Source organism: Rhizopus delemar, genomic scaffold (genome assembly GCF_000149305.1).
Source record: "Rhizopus delemar RA 99-880 supercont3.11 genomic scaffold, whole genome shotgun sequence".
NCBI lineage: Eukaryota > Fungi > Mucoromycota > Mucoromycetes > Mucorales > Rhizopodaceae > Rhizopus > Rhizopus delemar.
In genome coordinates, this window is record NW_027137837.1 from 1,471,025 (window position 1) to 1,494,902 (window position 23,878).

The window sequence follows — 23,878 nt, forward strand, 5'->3', positions numbered from 1 at the left end:
TCCCATCAGCTCTCTGGTGTTGTGTTCCTTTCCCTCCTGCTGGTTCTACCGAGCTGCACATTGACTATCTCTTGTCGTTGTTGCCTGTTTCTCCTTCTGCTCGTTGTCCTCCGTTCTGGGTCAGTCTTTGCACTATCCTTTGGCACTTTGATCGTCTCTGCAACCCTGACGGTGACTACACCAACGATCCTTCACCTGGACTGCTTTGGCATGAAAGGTCGCCCTCCTCGTCTCGGTGAAATGTGTTCGGATCTTCCCTCTGGCTTCTACCTCCCACTGCCACAGCTTTTAGTGCACGATGCGGAGGAGACCATGGATTTGATGATCTACAGAATAGCTCTTTTGATATCTCTTTTTTTTTGGCTGCTTTTATCTCTCTCCTCTTTTTTGGTCCATCAAATGGTCGCTAGGACTTTTTTTCGCGTCATGCATATTCTCTTTTTGTACTTTGATTAGCAATTAATGACCTAAAGGTCGACTGCATTAATCTTTTAAATAAACACATAAATTTTCGACTGTGCTAAACGGGCGCCTTTCTTTCGTGTTCTTAACCGTTACACCAAATTTATATCTGGCTAAACGTTTATCCGCACAAAACCTTCTTCATCCATCTGTTGAAAACCATCCATCCGTCATTAGCAAGATAGATACAACATCAAAAACAACTTTATTACAAACTAGAACCTCAATAGAAGCGTATTCGACTAGCTACATCCAAAAAACGAATCGTTTAAATATTGACATTTCGAGATCTCTCATGGAAAAAACTTCTCAAGATCAGAGTGGCAATGCCGTGTCCGTGTCGGCACAACTTGTTCAACCCGCACCACCAGCTCAGCCCGCACACACTACGGGCACCCCAATTGAAATTCCCAGCAAGCGCACAATTGCTGACAGAACTCCACCTTACGTTCCTACGAATGTCAAGAAAACAATTAGCAAGCCTACTACCCGTAGTCAGATCGTCAAGAGCAAAAACTTGAATGTCAGCACCTCCGATTTCAAGCTCAGTTTAGACAAGCCTGTGGACTTTTCTTTTAGTCAGAATGACCCCGCATCCAAACCATTCTTTACCAGGGAAGTAAACCCGCCTTTAGCTCTATGCGATACTGAAATACTTGATCTTAGTTCCCAATCTGGTATTCCAGATTGGTTTATAGTATATCAAAAACAACAACAGGATCAAACCCGCTTCCTGAACCAACGTTTAAACGCCCTTGAAGAAGTCATGGCTGAAAACAAACGTTTGCGCACCGACTTGGACCTTGCTCAACAGCGTATTGCCGAACTTGAAGCGCAAATCTGTACTGATGCTATACCAGCTTTTACTCTTGATACAAAGGAGCCTCAAGGTACCGAAGCATCCAAGTACGCATCCACTAGTACTCCTATGCCCACTGCCACCAACACGCTTTCCTTTGCTGCCGTTGCATTGAAAGGTAAGGATACCAATGCTACCAAGCCCAAGACACCAGCTCGACGTCGCAAAATTACCGCAAAACAGATGGAAGTTATTCATCGTCGCTTCGTTCCTGTTACTTCTCGTCCTGACTATGAGTATGTCTACTTGCCTAGCCGTTATAGAGAACCCATCTCCAGTTTGCGTGCCAAGTTGCAAAAACTCAAGATCAACAACGCCCGTGTCTTGGATGTACACTATCCCGATCGACAAGTTGTAGCCCTTTTGGTGCATTCCGACTATGTGACAGATCTTCTTGCTGCTTTTGCCAAGGCCAAAGTTCAACCGATCAAAGACTTCAACCCTCTGAATCCTGATCTGTTGCGTGATCCCAAGTTTGCAAGTCTGCCTGAATCCGACCGTGCTGCCAAGTGTACCGAAGTACATCAAGCTCGTCTTGTCCGTGCATTGAAGCACATCCGTGAGTCTGTCCGCCCTGCTGTTGCTCGATCTTTCTTTGTGAAGGATTGGATCACCCTTGACCAGTACAAGGAGGTCATACCTACTGTTACCCGTGCTGCCAGAGCTGCTGAATCGACGCAAGACGCTACGATGGAGGACATCCATAACACCTTCAGTACCACAGAACTTGATCCTCTCGATGTTGGTGAATCGACCTCATCCCAATGATGAGTACAACACCCATTGAAGATTTAAATATGCCTATGCCCAACCAAGATACCCGTACTTGTACAAACAATATGCTTACTATGACTCTATGGAATGCCAATGGCTGTAACCGCTACACTGTTGACCAAACTACCAATTCGCTCCTTACATCGTCGCTCATTTTTATTACCGAAACCTGGTTGCTATCACCATTACGGCTTATGACTCTGTGGCAACAATATCATACCTATGGCATACCGCTCGAGGGTCAAAGTCGAGGACAGATGGGCATCAGTCTGCTTGTCAATCCTGATTGTCCCTATCCTGTTACTCACTTTCCCTCTGACAACCCTTATGTGCTCAGTTGTCAAGTCTCTACTTTGCTCGTTCACTGTGTCTACCTACCGCCCTCGCTCTCTGACATTGAAGCAATGGAAATACTAGATGGACTCCCTCACCAAACGCATCCATCACAGACCAACATGGTTGTGTGCGGTGACTTCAATGCGCGACACCAACATCTTCTTGGTGATTCAAGAACAACTACTCGTGGCATCAAATTGTTTGGCTGGATCCTTGAGAATGGAATGACCTGTTGGAACGCTGAGCTAGCCTATGGTATCCCCACCTACTGTGCTCAAGGCCGTGTCAATGCTGCCACCGGTGAACACTTCAACAGTGTCATCGACTTGTTTCTCAGTTCACAACAACTGGTGAATCCCAAGATGCTAGTACACGAAGACCTGTCCCTTGGTTCAGATCACCATCCTGTGTCATTGTCCTGTGTCCTGCCTCCACCACCATCTCCACCTGCTCACCCTCGTCGTTTGTGGAATCTGAGTAGACTGACCGAACCTGACTGCCTCTATGTTGGCCTCTTCCGGGACCGTATCCAACCGTTTCGTGAATGCCTAACAACATATGCATCACCTACCAACACCACTGCACCTGACATGGATGTTCTTGCCAACGAGCTGACCTCCATCATCCACTCTTGTCTGGATGACTCTGTTGGCCAAAGGAAACCTCGTGGTTCTGGCAATGCCTGGTTCTGGACTGATGATCTGCAAACTCTGTTTGACCGTCGTGAACAAACCCGTCGCAAATGGAAGCGAGCTGCTGGTGTCAACAAAGTACTTCGATGGCAAGAATACGAAGTCGCTACCAAACGGTTCAAGAGTGCTCTGTACTGTCGTCGCCGTGCTACTTGGAAGCAGTTTTGCGAAACTCTGTCTTCTGGCCCGCTGTCTGATACCACTGCCACTATCAAGAGGATTAGGCGAAACCGCACACTGTCTCCATCCTACTCTCATCCGGAAGGTCCCACTGTTGCGGCTACAACCATGGCTAACCACTTGCAACAAGTATTCTCTGGCTCATCTCTACCGTCGACTAGGTACAATGCACCACCAATTCCCTCTGGTCCTCATTGTCCTGAAGATGATCCGTGTCCAGTGGATACCGAGACGGTGCGCACTGCACTTCTCAAACGCCTCTCGCGTCGCAAGGCTCCTGGTTGTGATCACCTACGAACAGAGATGCTATTACCGATTGCTGATGATCTGGTTCCTGTCTTGACCCTGCTCTTTCGTCTGTGCTGGATATGGTTTGCTGTCCCTGCTGCGTGGTGCACTGCTCAAGTGGTTCCCATCTACAAGAAGGGTGATCCTCTGCAACCAGCAAACTATCGACCGATCAGCCTGACATCGGTACTACGAAAGCTCTTTGAACTGTGCCTGCAGACAACTCTTGAAGACACGGCCCCACCACTCGACCCAGTCCAAGGCGGCTTCCGTCATAGTCGTAGTGCTCTGGATCAAGTCCTCTGTCTGAATGAGCTCTGTCGACAGCATGCTATCGATCATCATGGTGAACCTCCTGTTTTGGCGTTCTTGGATATCAAGTCTGCTTATGACACTGTTGATCGAGCCATCATCTGGCGTGCTCTAGAAACCTATGTCTCTCCTGCTCTACTTGGTCTGCTGCAATGTCTGTTTGATAAGGTGAGTATTGAAGTGTTAATCTCTGGTTATACCTCTCCTGCCTTCTGGCCAAGAACTGGTGTGCTCCAAGGCTCAATCCTCTCGCCATTCTTGTACTCCATTTACATCAACAGCCTCCCTACTCTGCTTCGTTCTGTTCGCCTACCAGTCTCTGCAAGGTACTATAGCTCGAACCCGCAACGTGAATTCGATGGCCTCTGGTTGAACTGTCTCTTGTATGCTGATGATGTTGTCCTTATAGGAGCAGCTGAAGTCATGCCTCGTCTTCTGAAGGCTGCTGAGGAACACTCTTTCTCCTTGGGTTACCGATGGAATCCTGCCAAGTGTGTGATGCTTAACTGTGCTGTCTCCCTTGGTGGTCCCCAGTTCAAGTTGTATGGTGATCCCATTCCTGTGCAATCTACCTTCAACTATCTCGGTGTTCCATTTGATGACACTGGCTCTATTGCTACTGGTCTGCTGATCCAACGGAATGTTACCTCTGCTGTCTCTGCCATGCGTCGCTTCCTGCTGCCTGTCGGTATCCGCTCTCCTGGCTTTTCTCGCCTTACTGCTGTTCGTCTCTATGCCATCTTTATTCGACCTAGGTTCGAGTATGGTTTGTGCATCTGCAGCTTTTTGCAAAAGCAACTGGCTCTACTGGATCGTGCTCAAGATCAATGTCTTCGCTTAGCCTTTGGTGGTCATCCTCGTGCCTCTACCACGGTGTTCAAACATTTGACAAGCACTCCATCGATGCATGTACGGGTCCATACCTTGGTACTCAAGATGATCATTCGTGTCCACCATCTTCCTGATGATTGCCTGCTTGCCAAGTTGGTTCCCTTCATTACTACTGCCCCGATCAAGAGTCGCTTCCGATGGCCGACGTTGTTAAGGCAAAACCCTCTATGGTCGAACTCTCGGTATACGGGTGGGTATACCTCTGTTGATGATCGTCTTGCACATCTCTCCACCGATGCTCGTGTCAAAAAGAGTGTGCTTGCTTACCGCACTGACCTTCTTCAGCATATCCTTGGTCGTCCTGATCCACCTGTTCTGCTATCTGCTTGTCGTCCAAGTATTGGTGTTGATGGCATGTTCTTCATCCCAATGCTCCTCTCTGACCGTAGTCGCATCCTTCGATGGCGTATGGGGTGGCTCCCTGCTCGTCCTATCGACTGTAGCTGCGGTCCGACCCATGCCTCTCGTGCTCACCTCTTGTCCTGTCTTCGTGTTGCTGAAAGGTTGAACCTACCTGCTGACATCAAGCCCAACCCTTTGGATCATGTTTTGAACATGTTGCCAAGAAAGCTTCCAGCCTATCCATCTGAAGCACTGTTCTCTCGTTGGTCGCTTTGGTGGCCCGTTGTCTGTCAAGTCCTCCTTGAAATCGAACAGATTTGTCTTCCTGAAGGTACATTTACTGGATCATCTATTGATACCTCTGGCTCTCTTTTCTTGGACAAGATTCGCCCACTACAGCCGTCAACTGCGGTCGATCGCTTGTTCTTCGATTCAGTACAAGATTAACTATTGTTAACTGCTGCCTTGGTCTCTCTTTGTTTACTTTTCCTTTTTTTCTCTAGCCTTGTCTAGTTTTTTTATTTCTTAACTCTTGTCATCTTATAATTCTTTTATTTTATCTTGTTTTGTAAAATTTATTGCACCTCATGGCGAGACACATACTGTAACGTCTCCTTGCCACTCAATAAACAAAAATCTTTTATCTGTGCTAAACGGGCATCTTTCTTTCGTGTTTCATACCGTTACACAAAGATTTATTAATTTTTTATTTTTTAAATCTTTAAAACGCTCATATCTCGCTCAATACTTGTCATCCATCAACAACTCTTGCACCATTCGACTCAGCATAATTATTTGCATATAATAGCCAATTTTCAACTCGCTGCGTTAATTATTCACCATTTCTTTTTTTGCAATGTCGACTAATTCATTTTCTTCATCTGGTCGAATGTCGACTACTCGACCCCCAACTGTGGTGCCAACAGGTGTTTCTACTGCTTCCATTTCAATTCAAGATCTGTTTAGCAAGTTTCAAGAGTTGGAACAAAGAGTTTCTTACCATGATGGGCTGCTTCGCCAATTAGAGGAATTGCAAGCTGAAAATGCTCATCTCAAGAAAATTACGAATGAGCAATCTGAAGAGATTGCAACACTTCGTGCAAAGCTTGGTTCTGTGACGTCCTCTGGTCACTCTGGTTCTGTCAAAATCACAAAAACCGTTCCAAAAGTTGGAAATGTCGCTGCTGCTTCCGCCATTTCTGAAATGGAAGATGGTAATGTCAACGCTATGCCATCTGGCACTGAAGCTTCTTCTTGGGCCGTAGTGGCTGCCAATGGTAAGCCTCGAAATAAGGTACGTCGTCGTCTTACCGCTGCTCGTGGCTTTCAACCTGTCTCTGGTGATCAGGGATTCGAATACGTCTATATCCCCAGATCTAGGCGTATGTCCTACTCCGAGGCGCGTCGTCGTCTCAGTCGACTTGGTGTTGACAACTGGCGTGTTCTTGACGTGTGCTTTCCTGCACATTCTGTTGCTGGTCTGCTTGTGCACTTGCAGTACAAGCCTGTTCTCCTTGGTCTGCTCGAACGAGCAAAGGTTCCTGTCTTGACTGATTTTGATCCTTTGGATCCTCAACACTTGGCCGACCCTACCTATGCCTCTGCTTCCATTGACACTCGCTTGACTGCCATCGCAACTATCGTTAACGAACGCTGCTCTCGTACTCTAGAACGTTTAAGATACCCTGTTGCCGTTGCTGTTTCCAAGTTCTTTCTTGCCAACGCTATGGTATCTGATGAAGTTGTCTCGGAGGTGCTCTCCTCAAAAGAAGATCGTCCTACCATCCGCCGTCACCGTGATGACCCTGTTGAAGACATGGCCATGGACCTGTATGATCAATACGATGCTGCCTCTCGTTCCAGCGAAAGATCATTATAATGATGTGTAGTAATACATATTATTATAATGCATCTTCTCGCCAAGTCTCTGATCCGTCAATACCATCGTCCCAGTCCATTCCTGTGTCTCCGTCCACTCCTTCAAACCATCAATCATCACTCGTTCCGCTTACCATCGGCTTGTGGAATGCCAACGGTCTCCAGGCTTCCACAGTCGATGACCTCCTCCGTCACTGCCAGTCGTTCTCGTTGGTCTTTATCACCGAAACCTGGTTGCTTCCGCCTGCTCGCCTTCCCACCTCATGGCAGCAGTTTCATCTCTATGGTTCTCCTGTTGCTGGTCAGTACCGTGGTTCGATGGGTGTCTCTGCTTTGGTCTCTCCTCGGTGCTCACTGCCTGTGGTTGAATTCCCGGTGAATTGTAAGTATGCTCTTGGTCTGCAGTTGGGTCGTTCTTTACGGCTCATCTGTCTCTACTTGCCTCCTTCATTGCCTACTGCTGAGGTACAGTCTGTCCTGGACTCTCTGCCGCTCACTGACGATACGATCATCTGCGGTGATCTCAATGTTCGTCTTGGTCGTCTTGTTGGTGACTCTCGTACTAACATGCGTAGCTCTGTCCTTCGTCGTTGGTGCGACGACCATGGTCTCAACATCTTGAACAAGACACTTGCCTATGGTATTCCAACATACCTGACTTGCCGTGGTCATGCTGAGGTAAGCAGCATTGTAGACTACTACATCACCAACATGCCACTGGTTCGTTCAGCAAGCATCTCGGTCGCCTTGGATCTTTCTTTGGGGTCAGACCATAAACTGATGTCTCTCTCTTTTGAGTACTCGGTCCCTGTGGTCCCTTCTACGCAGTCTTCTCCTTCTTTAGGTCAAGTTCGTCGCCTTTGGAATCTGTCTCGGTTGAAAGAACCAGAAGTTCAACAACTGTACGTGTCCACCTTTTGCTCCTTGTCTGCTGCTTTGCTTGACCAGCTTCAACAGCTGTGCTCAAGTCCACCGTCAACGCGTCCACCCATTGACCATCTTAACGATGAACTCAATGCGGCCATCTACTCTGCTCTGGACAAGTCAGTTGGATCTCGTACCTCAAGACCAAAGCCATGGAAAAGGTTCTGGACCTCTCAACTGCAAGCATTGGCTGATCGTCGCGACTGGCTCTACCGTAAGTGGCGTTGGTCCCTTGGGATTGACAAAGCTTACTGGTGGGGTCTCCATCAAGAAGCTCATGTCCGTTTCCGCACGGCTGTCAAGCGTGCAAAGCGAGAATCCTGGCGTGCCTTTTGTGACTCCCTCGCTCGTGGTGACTTTTCTGCTGCGGTGCGTAGGGTCAAGCAAGTCCACAACCGTCGTCGTCCTCAAGTCTCCTATGCTCATCCTGATGGTCCCGTCGCTGGTGCCAACGCTATGCGGGATCATCTTGCATCCGTCTACTCTGGCTCTGGTCTACCATCCAGTCGTCCTCCTCCTCTTCCATCACCCGATGATCATGTCCCATTTGGTCTTGGTTCTGATTCTGGTCTTGGTCTTGGTCCTGGTTCTGGCTCTGGTGTTTCTTCTTTTTCGGCTGACTCTGTTGCCGACACAATGCGTCGTCTTCCTTTACGCAAAGCTCCTGGCTCTGATCATCTGCGTACAGAGATGCTTATCCCCATTCGCAAGCAAGTCGCTGCTATCCTGGCTCGTCTCTTTCATATCTGCTGCCAATGGTCATACACTCCTTCTCTTTGGCGTCATGCGCAGGTCGTGCCTATCTACAAGAAGGGCGACCCTCATCAACTGTCAAACTTCAGGCCGATCTCCTTGACGTCCATCACTCGCAAGTTGTTCGAAATGTGTCTCTTTCCGTTCTTAGAAGATGTCTCGCCTCCTCTTGACATTGCTCAAGGTGGTTTCCGTCCACAACGAAGTGCTCTTGACCAAGCCCTCTGCTTGCATGACTTGATGCAAGGGTACTATCGTCGCAAGTGTCATTTCCCTGTTGTGGCTTTTCTTGATATCAAGGCTGCGTATGATACCGTCGACAGACGTGTCATCTGGCAATCCCTCTTGGCTGTCAATGCTCCTTTTGCTCTGGTCTCTGTCTTGGCTCATCTCTTTGATGATGTTTCGATCTCGGTCCTGATGTCTAATCAAGTGTCGTCTCCATTCACACCGAGTACAGGTGTACTTCAAGGCTCTGTCTTGAGTCCACATCTTTACTCGATTTACATCAATACGCTGCCTGCTCTTCTTCGTTCTGCTGCCACGCGTACAACAACAATGGTTTCATTCTTGTCTCCTTCTGGTCCTCCTGGTCCTTCTGGTTCTGGTTCTTCTGGTTCTGGTCTTGGTCTTCCTTTTGGTCCGCCATTGGATGTCTCCGTCTCCCACTGCTGTCAACTCTCTTCTTTACGCTGATGATGTGGCTATTATTGGTTCTGCCAGTGAAGTCAAACATATGCTTGACCTGGCCCAAATCCATTCCCAAGTGCTCGGTTACAGATGGAGTCCCACCAAGTGTGCTATCCTCAATGCTCCGGATCCGACATCGTCAAGATACGTCCGTCTCACATTATACGATGAAGACATACTGTGTTATCTCGTAAGAATAAAAAAGACTATAAAATTCAACGAGACTGAAAAAAGTTATATCTTTATTTAATATTATAATGTCTGGTATTTATACTATTTTCATGGAGGTTTAATTAAATCCTTTTCAAGATACTTTAATTAATTATAACTGTAGATCTAGTGTCAATAAGTTTTAATGTGAGGATCTGTTCCTGGTTATGCAAGTGGACTGTTTTATAATTATTTCTTAAGTAGATCTGATCTTTCGTTTATGTTGCATTGCATCAGGAGTTATATTAAAAGCTTGCATTGAGTTAAAGGAGTCGAATTAGTTATGACCGAATAATAGAGAAAAGACTGTAATAAATCTTTGTAAAGCATTCATTACTCTGATTTCTTATAAATTGAATATGAATCATGTTTAAAGTATGTTGGGATACGACACATACCATCTGTTGATGAGTTTGTTTACCTTGGTGTTCCATTCATTCGTAATGGTATCTCTCCGTCTCGTCTGGTCGCTCACCGCAAACCTGGTGCTCAGCTCAAGATGGCCCAACCGTCTGCTATTGGTGCCAATAGGTCTGGTTTCTCGCTGCTGTTCTCTTCTCGCCTCTATGCTATGTTTGTACGTCCCAAGTTGGAGTATGGCCTGTTATGTTCTGGTAAAGTAAAAGAAATAACAAAGATAAACCAAAAGAATACTTTTTGAGACTGAACTTTATTTAAGACAATCTTAATTGTTAAAAAGAAAACATTACAAAGTCTACTATTTATATTCTTCTATCAATTGGCGGGTAAATGAGTAGTTATGAGCGTAGATCCAATCATTGACACGTTTGATTGAAGAATGATCACTGAATCGATTATGAAAATTTTTAATTCGTTGTTTTTATAGATCTTATTGTTCTTTAACTGATCTGGGAGAGTTGTCCCGTCTTCATTGAGAGGAAAGATATATTTATATGAAATGCCTCCAGTCCGATCAAAGTTGACTAGGTACCTGATCCATTATTATTCATTTACAGAAATGATGAATAATAAGGATCATGACTTATTTAGTGTTCATGTTTACTTTATAGAATGAATCTAATAGTGATAGTTTTATATAAAAAAGAAGAAGAATATATTTTATTTAATAAAGATTTAAATTATTATCTTTTATCAATTTTAATATACTTCTTTTAGTTGTGATTATTCAATGTCCGTTATGATCAGACTCTGTTCTACAACATGGCCTAGCCATCTCTAAGCTGCTCAAAAAGGACTATGACGAGCTAGAGCGCGCTCAAAGCCGGTGTCTGCGACTGATCGTTGGTGGCCACAAGACCTCGTCCACAGTTGTGCTTCGGCACATTACTAACCTTCCGTCGATGCGTTTCCGTGCTGATACCTTGGTATTGAAGTTCTGTCTCCGTGTTGAGACCTTGCCTGATGACTGTCTCTTGTCGCTGCTCTCTTCTTCGCTGCCATCGTCACTACTATCAACTCTTCGCTCTCGATGCATTGTGCTCGATCACCCACCAGAAGTTACGGCTCCTTCTCGGCTCAAAACCTGGTTACATGCCTATCGTCAGCAAGAGTTTGATCAGTTCCTGGCCTCGACACAGCAAGTCTTGATTCGTGCCTGCCGTCCTGTACTGCGTGTGGATCCAATCCTGTATGTTCCCGCTTCACGTGCTGATCGTAGTCGGTTTATACATTGGCGTAGGGGTTGGCTACCTGGTGATCCTCGTCCCTGTGCTTGTCTGTTTGGTCATACCACTCGTGCGCATTGTAGTAGGACAGTAACTGATTGTAGTTGACATTAATAAATATAAGTCTTAATACAAGATCATAATTAAAATAAAATAAAATACAAGTTTATTTGAATAAGATCATACAATCAATTCCAATTAAACATGTTCTTTTAGAATATGTATTGTATTCATGAGAGTTCTTTGATAAGAAGACATATCAACTAAAATAACCAAATCCAATCCAATGTCAGGAATATTGCTAATCTTTCACATAATTGAAATAACGCGTAAAATAACGTTATTCAAATCAGTGAGGAATTCCCAGAATAAAAGATAATCTATGACAGACATACAAAAGAACAAATGAAAAGTTTTCATAATCATAATTAGAGATAACACTTGCTAAAGTACCTGAATATTAGAAGAACGATAACAATAGAAGACATCAAGCCACTCACTCAATAAGATATAAATACCTGCCTTCAATTAGAATAATTTTTACTTTAACTTAAACTGAAATAAAGATCAGTCTCAAAAAGTACCCAAACTGTTTCTTGATCTTTGTTTTTACCTTTTCTTTTACTTTTTAAACCATTATACAACAAAATTGATGAAAAAAAAAAAAAGGCGTTTTTTTATCCTTAACTTTATTCTATATAAACCTAAACCTTAATTCCATTTTTGGATTATTGTAACAAACAAATACTTATTGTCTCGATCCTTTGTGTTCACGTTGATTAAATTTATATATAATCTTTATTGTATATTTTAACTGAACAATTGTCGTATTTACCCCATTAAATACTTATTATTCGTATGAGATTACTCAAATCTTATATAAGAAATAACAAGTACTGAATACATAATATTATATATTACATATTCTCTAAGACTCATTTACAATATTAACCATATACAATATTTATATTATTCAAGTTCAATACTAAAATTGACCTTGAACTCACTTCGGTCCCTGAATAATTTTATTTCCTATATAAAGGCGTAGTTTGATTAAATGGGTTCTCTCTCTCGTCTTGAAATCTAATAAAGAGGTTACATAGAGACTCATTCACTAGTTTTCAAGTATTATTTCCCTTTTAATTCTCAAATTTTTATCTGCAAATATCTCAGGGCTGTTTTATAATTATTTCTTAAGTAGATTTGTTTTTATGTCGCATTGCATCCGGAGTTATATTAAAAACTTGCATTGAGTTAAAGGAGTGGAATTAGTTATGACCGAATAATAGAGAAAAGACTGTAATAAATCTTTGTAAAGCATTCACTACTCTGATTTCTTATAAATTGAATATGAATCATGTTTAAAGTATGTTGGGATACGACATTCACCTCATATAACGCGGAGTTTGGGGCTGGGCCTGATTTCGCAGTCATCTGAAAAAAAAATTTCAAGGGTGAATAGGGGGACTTTTTTTTGTTTTTTTCTCTTTTTTTCCGACCTACCTCAACAATCAAGATGCTTGCGGCTAGTAATCTCTGGATGAACGTCCTTGATACCAACCATTGCAGCTGATTGTATTCAGTCATACTCTTTGACTTGGGTTCTTGATTGCGCAGAAGATGCTTGCGGCTAGTAATCTCTGGATGAACGTCCTTGATACCAACCATTGCAGCTGATTGTTCTGTCAATCATGTTCTTTGACTTGGGTTCTCTTGCGAGGTGAGAGTCTGGACTACCTCAAAAAGAACAACAACAATATGTGATTTTGGTGTTGGTAATATCTTGATCAAAAAATCAACAGCCAAACAATCCAAGAAAAAAAACGGAGCACTGGAACAGCTACGGCAAAAGGAAAAACAACAACATGGTAAGGCTATAGGAACAATAACTAACCATTATTTGAAGTTTTTATAGTATACGATGGACATCATGGAAAAGCACTCTGAATTCAAATGCTACTATCTGGTTATGGACAGCACGCACCAGCACATCAATCGAAAACCATTGAACTGCCTCTTACTGAACGTGACTACAACTGTGTTTATCTCCCGCCGTACTCTCCAGAACTGAACACCATTGAACAATTTTGGTCCAAGTTGAAGTATACGATCAAGAGGGAAGAACTGCTGGATGTGGACACACTCTTTTCAAGAATATCGGAAGCTTGCAATATGGTTACTCACAAGGATCTCCATTGATACATCCGTCACTCTATCTCCTGCTTCGATGATTGTCTCAATGATGCCCCTATTTAGTGTAGTTTATTTATGTCATTTTTTATTCCATTATTATTTTTTGTTATTATCTTACCCAATAAAATATTGTTTTTACCTTATCTTTGTTTTGCTCTACATTTGAACTCTGCGATATACCTTTTTTTGTAGGCGACATCTACGCTACCGACAAATCCAAACCGACAATGCGACATCCTAGATTTGATAACTCGACAACTGATTTTCAAAAGTGCGACACAGATTTCGAAAAATGCGACAAGTAATGTAGAAATACTGTATATGATTAAACATAAAAATGCACTCCAATTATTTTTTTTTTTTTTTATGGATGAAAATTTTAATGTTTATTAAAGCTCATCAAAGAGTATAAGGATTAAGAGCGATACAAGTGTATTAAACAGTGACTTGTCGCGAAAATACAAAAGAAATTAGCATAGAGAATTGTAAGCAGATAGTTTCAATGGCTCCTTCTGAATTTGATTGATGACAATCTCATCCACGACAGGAGTCTGTTCAAAGAATTGTTGCCAGTGGGCTTTCCAAATGAATTGAATGACTGTAGCAAAAAAATCATAGATTGTAAACTTGTCATGATAGTGTAAGATGTAATACTTGGATAATCTAAGTGTGGATAAATCCTCGAATATTGAGCTACAGTTGGGATCTTTAGGATTTGACAAGTATTTCTTGAAGGCTGCGTTCCACAAGTCTTGCTTTTGAATACAAGTAAAGAGCATATGCTGCTCTGTTTCTGGTAGCTTGCACAATTGGCAGTAGTCGTCATCTACCTTTGCTGGGATGATTCTATGCAAATTGGCGCGAGTGGATAATTTCTTATGGAGAAGTCTGTACCATACATTCCTAGGAATATGGTGCATAGGGCTACTGATAAAAGCTTTCCAGTTGTTAGGACTTATATTTGTGATTTGTGAGTTTGAGTTGAAGCTAAACATTGTCTTTAATTGACTATTCTTCAATGCTGTTATATTGATATCTTCATAGATCATCTGTTGAATGAATGGGTCAAAGTTGATATTTGATTCAGTTGGATGCTCTTCATTGTCCAATTCAAGGTCTTGCTGTTCAGCTGATAATAAAGATCCAAAATATGGCTTGAAGATAAGGTTTCCAGTAAGTACAGCATTTTTGATTTTTTGTAGAATATTGGGAGAGCCACAATGTTGTCTGCTTTTGAACTGTATACCATTTGAAAGGAAATCTTGTTCAAAGAAATGATATGCTTTTTGTGCTTGAAGAAACTTGCTAAACTTGAATTTCTCTTGTGGGTCTTCTTCGCATATATCTTTGAAGGGAATGAGTAGACTAGTTTGTGATGATATTGTCAAGTCATTTTCTGTAGATAAACGAGGACAGGAGTCCAAAGCACTAAACATGGGGATTAGTGGATGGAGGCCTTTCATGTTACTGTATGATCTGGAATGTTTGAATATCAAAGGGATGACATGTGAGGGAGCATCAAAGGAAGATTGCAAAGTAAATATCAACATCTTGTACAGGAAGTCTGGTATCCTTTGACGACAGTTTAAGAGCAATGGATTGATATATCGAAACTGGAAAATCTTTTGCTGAACTTCTACATTCAATAATGAAACACCACCTTTGTTTTTCGGCTGTTCTAGAGTTGTCCGAGCAATCCTGGGAAACAAGTTGTGAGCCACGAATTGATACACAATAGAAGACACCTTGTTGTAAAAGCTTTTTGGGAGACTTGTAATTCGCAGAAAATGCCACAACTTGGAGAGTATGAGTGTATTAGCAATGTGTGCCCTACCATAAACGGAAAGTTGACGCTGTGAATGAATGTTAACCGAGCTTTCCAGCTTGCGGATGGTTTCTTTATGGAATATAGTTCGTTGATCGTTGGTGAACCATAGTTGGGTATCCAAGATACTTGATGTAGCCTAATGATTGAGAGTCAAACCACCTGAGACCATTATGAATGATTAGTTCTTTGAGTTCTCGATTGTGGAATGTATTTCCACCGGCTAAAGAAAATGCCACCGACTTGGAATAGTTTATTTGAGAGTTGGACGCACCATTATATACTTTTAGACGCTCTTGTAGTTCTAGAAATTCTTCCTTAGAGTTGATAAATATGAGTATGTCGTCTGCGTAGGCTAATAATTTGACTGGTCTTGGTGCTGTTAATTGCAAGTCAGAGTTGAATCTCCTAGCTTTAAGACAGTAGCCATCAATGATTTCATTGTGAAGAATGGATAGTAAGAATGGTTCTATTGCAAGATTGAAAAGTATAGGTGAAATCGAGTCTCCTTGACGTAATCCGCGCAATTGTTGTATACTGTCAGACAAGGATCCATTCACGTTGACGGAAATTGAATTGCCAAAGAAAAGGTCGTGGATACACTTGATGAATTTGTTGGGGAAACCAAACCTGTTGAGTACTTTGCACAAATATTCGGGGTGGATACGATCGTAGGCGTTTGTTTGATCTAATATGACCCCTAAACTTTCTGATATTGGCGACGATTTAGAGGCATTCTCCATAATCAACCGACAGGCGAAGCCATGATCTCCTATAAACCTGTTGTGCATGAAGCCTGATTGGAAACGAGTGATCAATTTGGATGAAATACCCATAATCCTGCTATTCATGATCCTTGTAAAGACTTTGCAATCTGTATTAATCAGTGAGATTGGGCGCCAGTTACTTAGGCTGGTAAGAGAACCAGTCTTGGGTAAGAGAACCAAACAAGTTTGTTGCCATGATTTTGGAAAAAGCGCCTTGTTGATAGCATCATTGTAAAATTCTAGTACTAGAGACTTGCAGCTAGGATGACCAATTATCAGGTGTAAGATTTCATAGGGTAATCCATCCATGACTGGGCTACTTTTATGAGGAGTTCTTCTCGATCCATCTAGAATGTCATCAAACGAAATGCTTCTGATTATATGTTTAGCATCGCTTGGTGATACCTGTTTGTCTATCGTGTTTAGCATTGACTCAAGGTCATGATGATCAATAGGTTCTGCGGAGTAAAGTGTAGAATAGAAATTGGAAGCTGCATCTAGTTTCGCTTTAATATCTAAGCATTCCAAGCCAGTTTCTGGATGTACAAGCTTAGTGATATTTCGCTTGATATTTCTTGATTCGGCTGTTCTTTTGAGGTATCCGGCTGATTTCTCATTGTTTTCGATCCATCGTTTACCTGCTCTGAGGATATCTATTTCGACTATTTCGGTTTGTAACTTTGCAAGCTTATTCTCAACTTCAGGAAGCAAGATATTCAAACAAGTTGAGTTGTCGGAGTACCGCCTGAAGATATCATTTCTTTGACTTTGGAGCTGCTTGATCTGATCATTCCTCCATTGGCATCTATTTCTGCAAAAGTTTTGAGTAACCTTTTTAACCATTTTCTTGAGTAGATCCCATTTCTCTTGAGGAGAGTTATTATATTTGGATAGCTTATTAGTAATATATTTTTCTATTTGTTCATTAAGCTTATGGACGTATGCTGGGCTCTTGACTAAGTTTGGATTAGCTCTCCAGAGACCCTTTCCAGTTGAAGAGGTTCCTACGGTGAAGTTTATAGATAAAAGAACGTGGTCTGTCCATTCTTTGTTCATGTATTCAACATTCCCGTTGTTGCAATTGTTGTGAATACTTTTGTTTGCAAACATATAGTCTATACAAGTGGATGAGTCTGCTCTTCGGAAAGTTGGTCGGTAGCTGATGTTGTCTTCCACGTAATTTATACAATCCTCAAACTGAGAAAGCATAAACCGCAGAAAGTGATGTGGGACGTTCGATCGTCTTGTGTTGTGATAAGTATTGTTGTCGAATGAGAAATTGAAGTCCCCTGCTATGAAGAGATTTTGAATAATAGTGATTGAACTATCCAGGGAGTCTAGTTGATGGAGTATGCTCGAGAAGAAGACATTTCTGTCGACTGCGTTGCTTGCTGGAGCATAGAGGTTTAGTATAAAAAAGGGTTGTATAGATTCATCTGACCAAGAGATTTTTATAAGTAAAAATTTTTGATCGTCCGATTGTTGAATTAGTTCCATATTGATTTATCCAAGAATAAAAAGGAACAAGAGAGGACGAGACTCGATAAAGAGATTGTTTTATTTAATAAGAAAATTGTACTCTATTTATACTTTTCATACATGGATAATATTTCATGTCATGGATTAGTAATTAATGAGTATGATATAGCTGATGACAAATAGATAAGGGTTACGTGTTCTTCTATTGTTATATTTGTCATAGAATACTCGTATATGATTAACTGCAGCTGGCTGTGATTTAGTTCCTGGATTTAATATAGTTTAACCGTGCAATTACGCAGCATCTTATCCTTAATGAAGATTATCCGAATTAACCTGTAGCCTATCTATTGGATATATTTTACATGTAGCTTATTAATACTATCTTCATATCGAGATATGAATGATGGATACATCAATGATTCTTATTAAATTGAGGGTTTTGTTTATAGTTAAAGGAATGTGCCCTAAGGGCCGACAATGTCATGACAGGAGCTTGAACAATATAAATACTGTATATGGTTAATATTGTAAATAAGCCTTGAAGAATATGTAGTAAGTAATATTATGTATTCGATACTTGCTGTTTCTCATATAAGATTTGAATAATCTCATATGAATAATAAGTATTTAATGAGGTAAATACGACAAATCATAACTAAAAGAAGTATATTAAAATTGATAAAAGATAATAACTTAAATCTTTATTAAATAAAATATACTCTTCTTCTTTTTATATAAAGCTACCGCTATTAGATTCACTCTATAAAGTAAACATGAGCAGTAAATAAGTCATGATCCTTATTATTCATCATTTCTGTAAATGAATAATAATGGATCAGGTACCTAGTCAACTTTGATCGGACTGGAGGAATTTCATATAAATATATCTTTCCTCTCAATGAAGACGGGACAATTCTCCCAGATCAGTTAAAGAACAATAAGATCTATAAAAACAACAAATTAAAAAATTTCATAATCGATTCAGTGATCATTATTCAATCAGGCATGTCAATTATTGGATCTACGCTCATAACTACTCATTTACCCGCCAACCGATAGAAGAATATAAGTAGTAGACTTTGTAATGATTTCTTTTTAACAATTAAGATTGCCTTAAATGAAGTTCAGTCTCAAAAAGTATTTTTTTGGTTTTATCGTTATTCTTTAATTACTTTACCAGAATATGACACTCATTCCCATTCAATCGACGTTCAACTATCTCAGCGTCCCATTTGATGATACTGGCATCATTGCCACAGGTTTATTAATCCAACGAAATGTGACATCTGCTGTCCCTACCATGCCTCGTTTCCTGCTTGTTATATAATAATAAAAATAATAAAGAAAGAGGTGGAAACAAAGATCGAGAAACAGCGTATGTACTTTTTTTGCCTGGTCTTTATTTCAGTTTAAGTTGAAGTAAAAATTATTCTGATGGAAGGCAGATGTTTATATCTTATTGAGTGAGTGGCTTGATATCTTCTATTGTAAGCGTTCTTCTAATCTGCAGGTACTTTAGCAAGTGTCATCTCTAATTATGAGTGTGAAAACTTTTCATTTATTCTTTTGTATGTCTGTCGTAAATTATCCTTTTTATTCTGAGAATTCCTCACTGATTTGAATAACGTTATATTACGTGCTATTTTAGTTATGTGAAGGATTAGCAATATTCCTGGCATTAGATTGGATTTTGTTATTTTAGTGGATACTTCTTCTTATCAAAGCACTCTCATGAATACAATACATATTCTAAGAGAACATGTTTAATTGAAAATTGATTGTATGATCTTACTTAAATAAACTTATATTTTATTTTCATTAAGGTCTTGTATTAAGACTTATATTTATTACTGTCAACTACAATCAGTTACTGTTCTACGACACTGACTTCAATTAGAATAACTTTTTAACTGAAATACAGATCGCTCAAAAAGTACTCAAGCTGTTTTTTACCTTTATTTTTTGTTTTAACCTCTTTCTCAATTACTATTACTATTATACAACATAGGTAAGCAATACTGAAGAATAAAGAGCTTTTAAGGCTCTCTCTCTCTCTCTCTGTATGTGTGTGTGTGTGTGTGTTTTTTTTTAAAAAAAAAACTTTCATACTAATATCAAATAATGCATATGGTTAAAAAATTTTTTTTTGAAAAAGATGAAAAAATAAGGCAAGCCTTGAATCATTTACTTTACAACTTATAACAAATTTTTTGCTGAAAATGACAAACAAATAATGGTATGAATACACAAACACAAAGTATTAAATTCATTTCTACAATTTTATTTTAAAAATATGCAAGCCTATGACAACACGAGATGTTTTCTAATGCTTGCTTTTTTTTATTGTTATTATTATTTACTACATCTGCTGCTACAAATACCAAGCGGTATATAAAGTAACTTGATATTTTTCTTTACAGAAACAATGAGTAACCCTAATTCAAACAAGATTTGAACCCTCTCGTTCAAAAAGTTGGTATAGAAGAAAAGAATAAAATAATTTGCTAGGTAAAGTTCAAATATTCAGTTGGTTAAAAAATCCGTTTCAATATATAATTCATGCATTTATTGGCTTTTTTTCTTTTTAAAAAATTTGCAAGTGTCCCTTTTTACGTGTTGTCGTTTGACATTTTCATAACAAAACAACTCAAATATCACCGTATTTTATAAGCTCTATCTCAAACAAGAGTTATCTAAAAAAAAAAGGGATGACTGAAACGGCTCTTTTACTTACCGTAGAACAGTAACTGATTGTAGTTGACAGTAATAAATATAAGTCTTAATACAAGACCTTAATGAAAATAAAATATAAGTTTATTTAAGTAAGATCATACAATCAATTTTCAATTAAACATGTTCTCTTAGAATATGTATTGTATTCATGAGAGTGCTTTGATAAGAAGAAGTATCCACTAAAATAACAAAATCCAATCTAATGCCAGGAATATTGCTAATCCTTCACATAACTAAAATAGCACGTAATATAACGTTATTCAAATCAGTGAGGAATTCTCAGAATAAAAAGGATAATTTACGACAGACATACAAAAGAATAAATGAAAAGTTTTCACACTCATAATTAGAGATGACACTTGCTAAAGTACCTGCAGATTAGAAGAACGCTTACAATAGAAGATATCAAGCCACTCACTCAATAAGATATAAACATCTGCCTTCCATCAGAATAATTTTTACTTCAACTTAAACTGAAATAAAGACCAGGCAAAAAAAGTACATACGCTGTTTCTCGATCTTTGTTTCCACCTCTTTCTTTATTATTTTTACCATTATACAACATTACTAACATGTAAACTTTCCGTCCTTAACTTTTCTTGCAGAATGAACTCTAACCAACCATCAATCGCTTGACGACAGCTATTCTAGTCAACCGTTTCTTACCTAACTTTGATTCTTTATCATCGTTTATGGAAATTGGGTAATGAAAATGAGCAAGTCTGGTTACATGTTTTTTGATATTCATTACAGATTTTTTTTTTAATCGATCTATATTGCACATCTAAAAAAACGAAGGCTGTGTAATTTTCACTTGGATGCTTTTTATGGGATTGAAAAATCGTTTTAATATACCGTCCGCAGTAATTTGATAACCTTTAATGAACACATGTTGAAGAGTGGTACTATTCTTGTATTGCATTACACACGTTGATGAAAGCTTTCATAGGATGTGTGGATGATAGCATTTGATGGGGTCTATCAAGAATGATGACAGAAAAAATCATATTTGGAGAGAACACTGAAAGCGGTTTTCTAGCCCACGGTGCTTGTTAAAAGAAAATACAGGTGTAGCTACACTATCGTCATCAAATAAAGAAAGCTTCACATCCGTTTCAACACCAGCACTATCCGTACCACGTCAACAGGTTCACAGTTGATGTTTAGTAACTTCAAAGATAAAAAGAAATAAAAGATAATCGTTGGATGCCATATATCAAAAGAGTTCCTTTATCAAAAAAAAAAAGAAAAAGAAAAAAACAAGTATTTGGAAATTCATGTATATCTGTAAACCATCCTTACGTTTCTTTCAACACTTGCAGTGTTGTCCATTCATTTCTATTCTGTTTAAACGATACTAAAATAAAAGATTTAAGGCAGGTAAAGTCTCAACATGAAGTGAATGAAACCTTAAAAAATTCCCCCCAAAAAAAATAGCCGAAAGCTTGAAACATGATTTGTGGCCATGTATGGGTCATGAGCTGGGGTTTTTTTGTTTGAAGTTTAGCGGATCGACCATTTAAGGATAGGAGCAGACACCAAAGAAAATGGTAAATACGCCCAACCAAGGTGAAAAACAGCCAATCCCGAGCTATCGTTGAAAACAGCGATCGTTATGCTGGAAAGTAAAATTTTTCAGAGCGTGGGACAAAAAGGGGGCGATACTGTAGTGATCATCAACGACCTTTCGTTTCTGAACAAAGACGTGTTGTTGTATTGAAAACAGTGACGTATTTACAAACTAAAAAATAAACGAGTGGCCAAAAAAAGATGCGCAAAAGAAGAATGCAGAAAGAAAGCCTGCGGAGAGGCTAGGATGGATCACACCTCAACATGTACGATGAACGTCTCATGGCAGTTAAATGGATCAAGGATACCATGCTGAGGTTGATAGAATGGGTTAATACGACGAAACAAGAGTGCGTCAGCAGCAAGTGGTTGGAATGTACTGTTTTGGTAAACGGCAGCACACCCTTTTAAATTGGGATGTCTCACCCTTGTTTCCTGTCAGATTATGCAGCCAAGGCATTGTACATAGTCTACCCAAAAGAGTCCATCCGTCGTGTATGAAAAAAAAAAAAAAACAAGATCGATGGTATCTACAGAATAGATGGTTCATTTCCTAAAAGAACTCTGCAAGACAATTCACATGGTTAAAGTAAGTGAACACTGGGATTTAGTGATCACTTCATTACGTACATGGTATGGCAGGAGCCTGTCGATGGACATGTACAAACAAGAGCAATCTAAGAAAAACAGCGGCTTGTTTAATCCTTCAAGACAACTTTTGTGTACTGTGATTCCAATTAGCCTAAGGATGCTACTGAATTCCAAGGGAAGCAACAAGAATAACAAAAGCAAAGAATAGTGTGAGCTTTGCTTAACGCTTTTTATTGAATCAATCCTATTGCTGTACAGGATGTAAATTAATGTGTGTTTTAAACAAAAGGGCAAGTGAGCTTTTAATTCTATCAACACTTTGTTTCTGCCCTATTTAACATGGACTCGTGCTGGTGTTTATGTGTGCGATTGTACTTGACACAGTTTGCATGATTTGTATTCTCAAGCCCTATTCGAATGATCTCTCAAGGCCCCTTTGTTGCACTTTTAGTAAAGAATAGAGCAGAGTCGCCTCATTTCCTACTCTCACAAGTCAAGTAGCCTATAAATCACAGCCGATACCAAAGCGTCAATCTTTGCAAATTTTACTTTAAAAAGCTTTATTCAAAAGTGAGTTTGTGAAAATAGTATTAAAGCTAGGTCAACCTTCAGTTAGATGTAGAGTGCGCATGATGCCAATCTGCAGTTCTTCAAAAAAAAAAGACTTGAATATCTTTAGTAAAAGTGTGTGTGTTGTAAATGAATGTTGTAAAACATGAACTTTATAGAGATCGTTCTCATGATGATCTACCGAATGCAAAGTAAAAGTTTTGAAATAACAAAGAAAGACTTCACCAGAAGCATTAAAAGTTCTAGTCTCCAAACTGATAGCGTCAGGCTTTGCTCTTGATCATATACCAGAGCTGTTTCATTAGATTAAGCCCAGAAGAACAAAGAGGAAGATGGACAGATTTCTATCCTCGTCTTGTCATCATTTTATCAATCTTATTTGAGGTGTAAATGGGTGCATTATCCATCACAAGATAAGACCTTTTCAGTTTTAATGGCCTTACTATGTCCAATGTGTTTGAAACAAATTTTAAATGATAGCCAGTTGCAGTTTTCTTAGGGGGGCCGATTGCTTTACATTCCCTCTGCCTTTCTATCAAGACTTTAGCTTTTAAGTGAGGCATTCTCAGTTCAGCATGCAAAGTACCAAAATAAGACAACACCAGGTACAGAATGAGATACTACGTTCGTTGCCTGCGTGATAGAATCGGTTTGCTGCATACAGAACGCTTCATGGTGATATTAATGTCAGAGTCATTCACAAAAAACACAATTGTTCAAAAAACTCTATTACTCCCCTCCCCATCTTTTTACCCAGACTAGAGGCTTCTCTCAAACTGGTCTCTCGGCATTCCTTATCAGTGAATGAAAGGTAACTTTTCATGAAATTATGCTCTTGCCGTAGAAAAAAAAAAAAAAAAAAAAAATCAACGTCCGTATCCTTTAACGTAGAATTTTCAACATGTTTCGCC

At 39.9% G+C, this 23,878-nt stretch overlaps 6 protein-coding genes across 6 annotated transcripts; 5 read left to right on the forward strand and 1 right to left on the reverse strand.

Annotated features, from left to right (window-relative positions):
* Window positions 1–757: 757 nt before the first annotated feature.
* Window positions 758–2,089, forward strand: RO3G_13223 (uncharacterized protein; the record flags this gene model as incomplete). Its single annotated transcript, XM_067667807.1, has 1 exon — window positions 758–2,089. One exon carries the CDS (start codon window positions 758–760, stop codon window positions 2,087–2,089), a length of 1,332 nt encoding a protein of 443 aa, XP_067523908.1.
* A 461-nt stretch (window positions 2,090–2,550) lies between these two features.
* Window positions 2,551–5,583, forward strand: RO3G_13224 (uncharacterized protein; the record flags this gene model as incomplete). The annotated part of the gene is made up of 1 exon (XM_067667808.1): window positions 2,551–5,583. One exon carries the CDS (start codon window positions 2,551–2,553, stop codon window positions 5,581–5,583), a length of 3,033 nt encoding a protein of 1,010 aa, XP_067523909.1.
* A 409-nt stretch (window positions 5,584–5,992) lies between these two features.
* On the forward strand, window positions 5,993–9,387 carry RO3G_13225 (uncharacterized protein; the record flags this gene model as incomplete). Its single annotated transcript, XM_067667809.1, has 2 exons — window positions 5,993–6,966; window positions 7,026–9,387. 2 exons carry the CDS (start codon window positions 5,993–5,995, stop codon window positions 9,385–9,387), a joined length of 3,336 nt encoding a protein of 1,111 aa, XP_067523910.1.
* Window positions 9,388–10,913: 1,526 nt separating this feature from the next.
* Window positions 10,914–11,345, forward strand: RO3G_13226 (uncharacterized protein; the record flags this gene model as incomplete). The annotated part of the gene is made up of 1 exon (XM_067667810.1): window positions 10,914–11,345. The coding sequence occupies one exon, from the start codon at window positions 10,914–10,916 to the stop codon at window positions 11,343–11,345; it is 432 nt and encodes a 143-aa protein (XP_067523911.1).
* A 1,757-nt stretch (window positions 11,346–13,102) lies between these two features.
* On the forward strand, window positions 13,103–13,308 carry RO3G_13227 (uncharacterized protein; the record flags this gene model as incomplete). The annotated part of the gene is made up of 2 exons (XM_067667811.1): window positions 13,103–13,105; window positions 13,153–13,308. 2 exons carry the CDS (start codon window positions 13,103–13,105, stop codon window positions 13,306–13,308), a joined length of 159 nt encoding a protein of 52 aa, XP_067523912.1.
* A 592-nt stretch (window positions 13,309–13,900) lies between these two features.
* Window positions 13,901–16,865, reverse strand: RO3G_13228 (uncharacterized protein; the record flags this gene model as incomplete). Its single annotated transcript, XM_067667812.1, has 2 exons — window positions 13,901–15,394; window positions 15,540–16,865. 2 exons carry the CDS (start codon window positions 16,863–16,865, stop codon window positions 13,901–13,903), a joined length of 2,820 nt encoding a protein of 939 aa, XP_067523913.1.
* Between the last annotated feature and the right edge of the window lie 7,013 nt (window positions 16,866–23,878).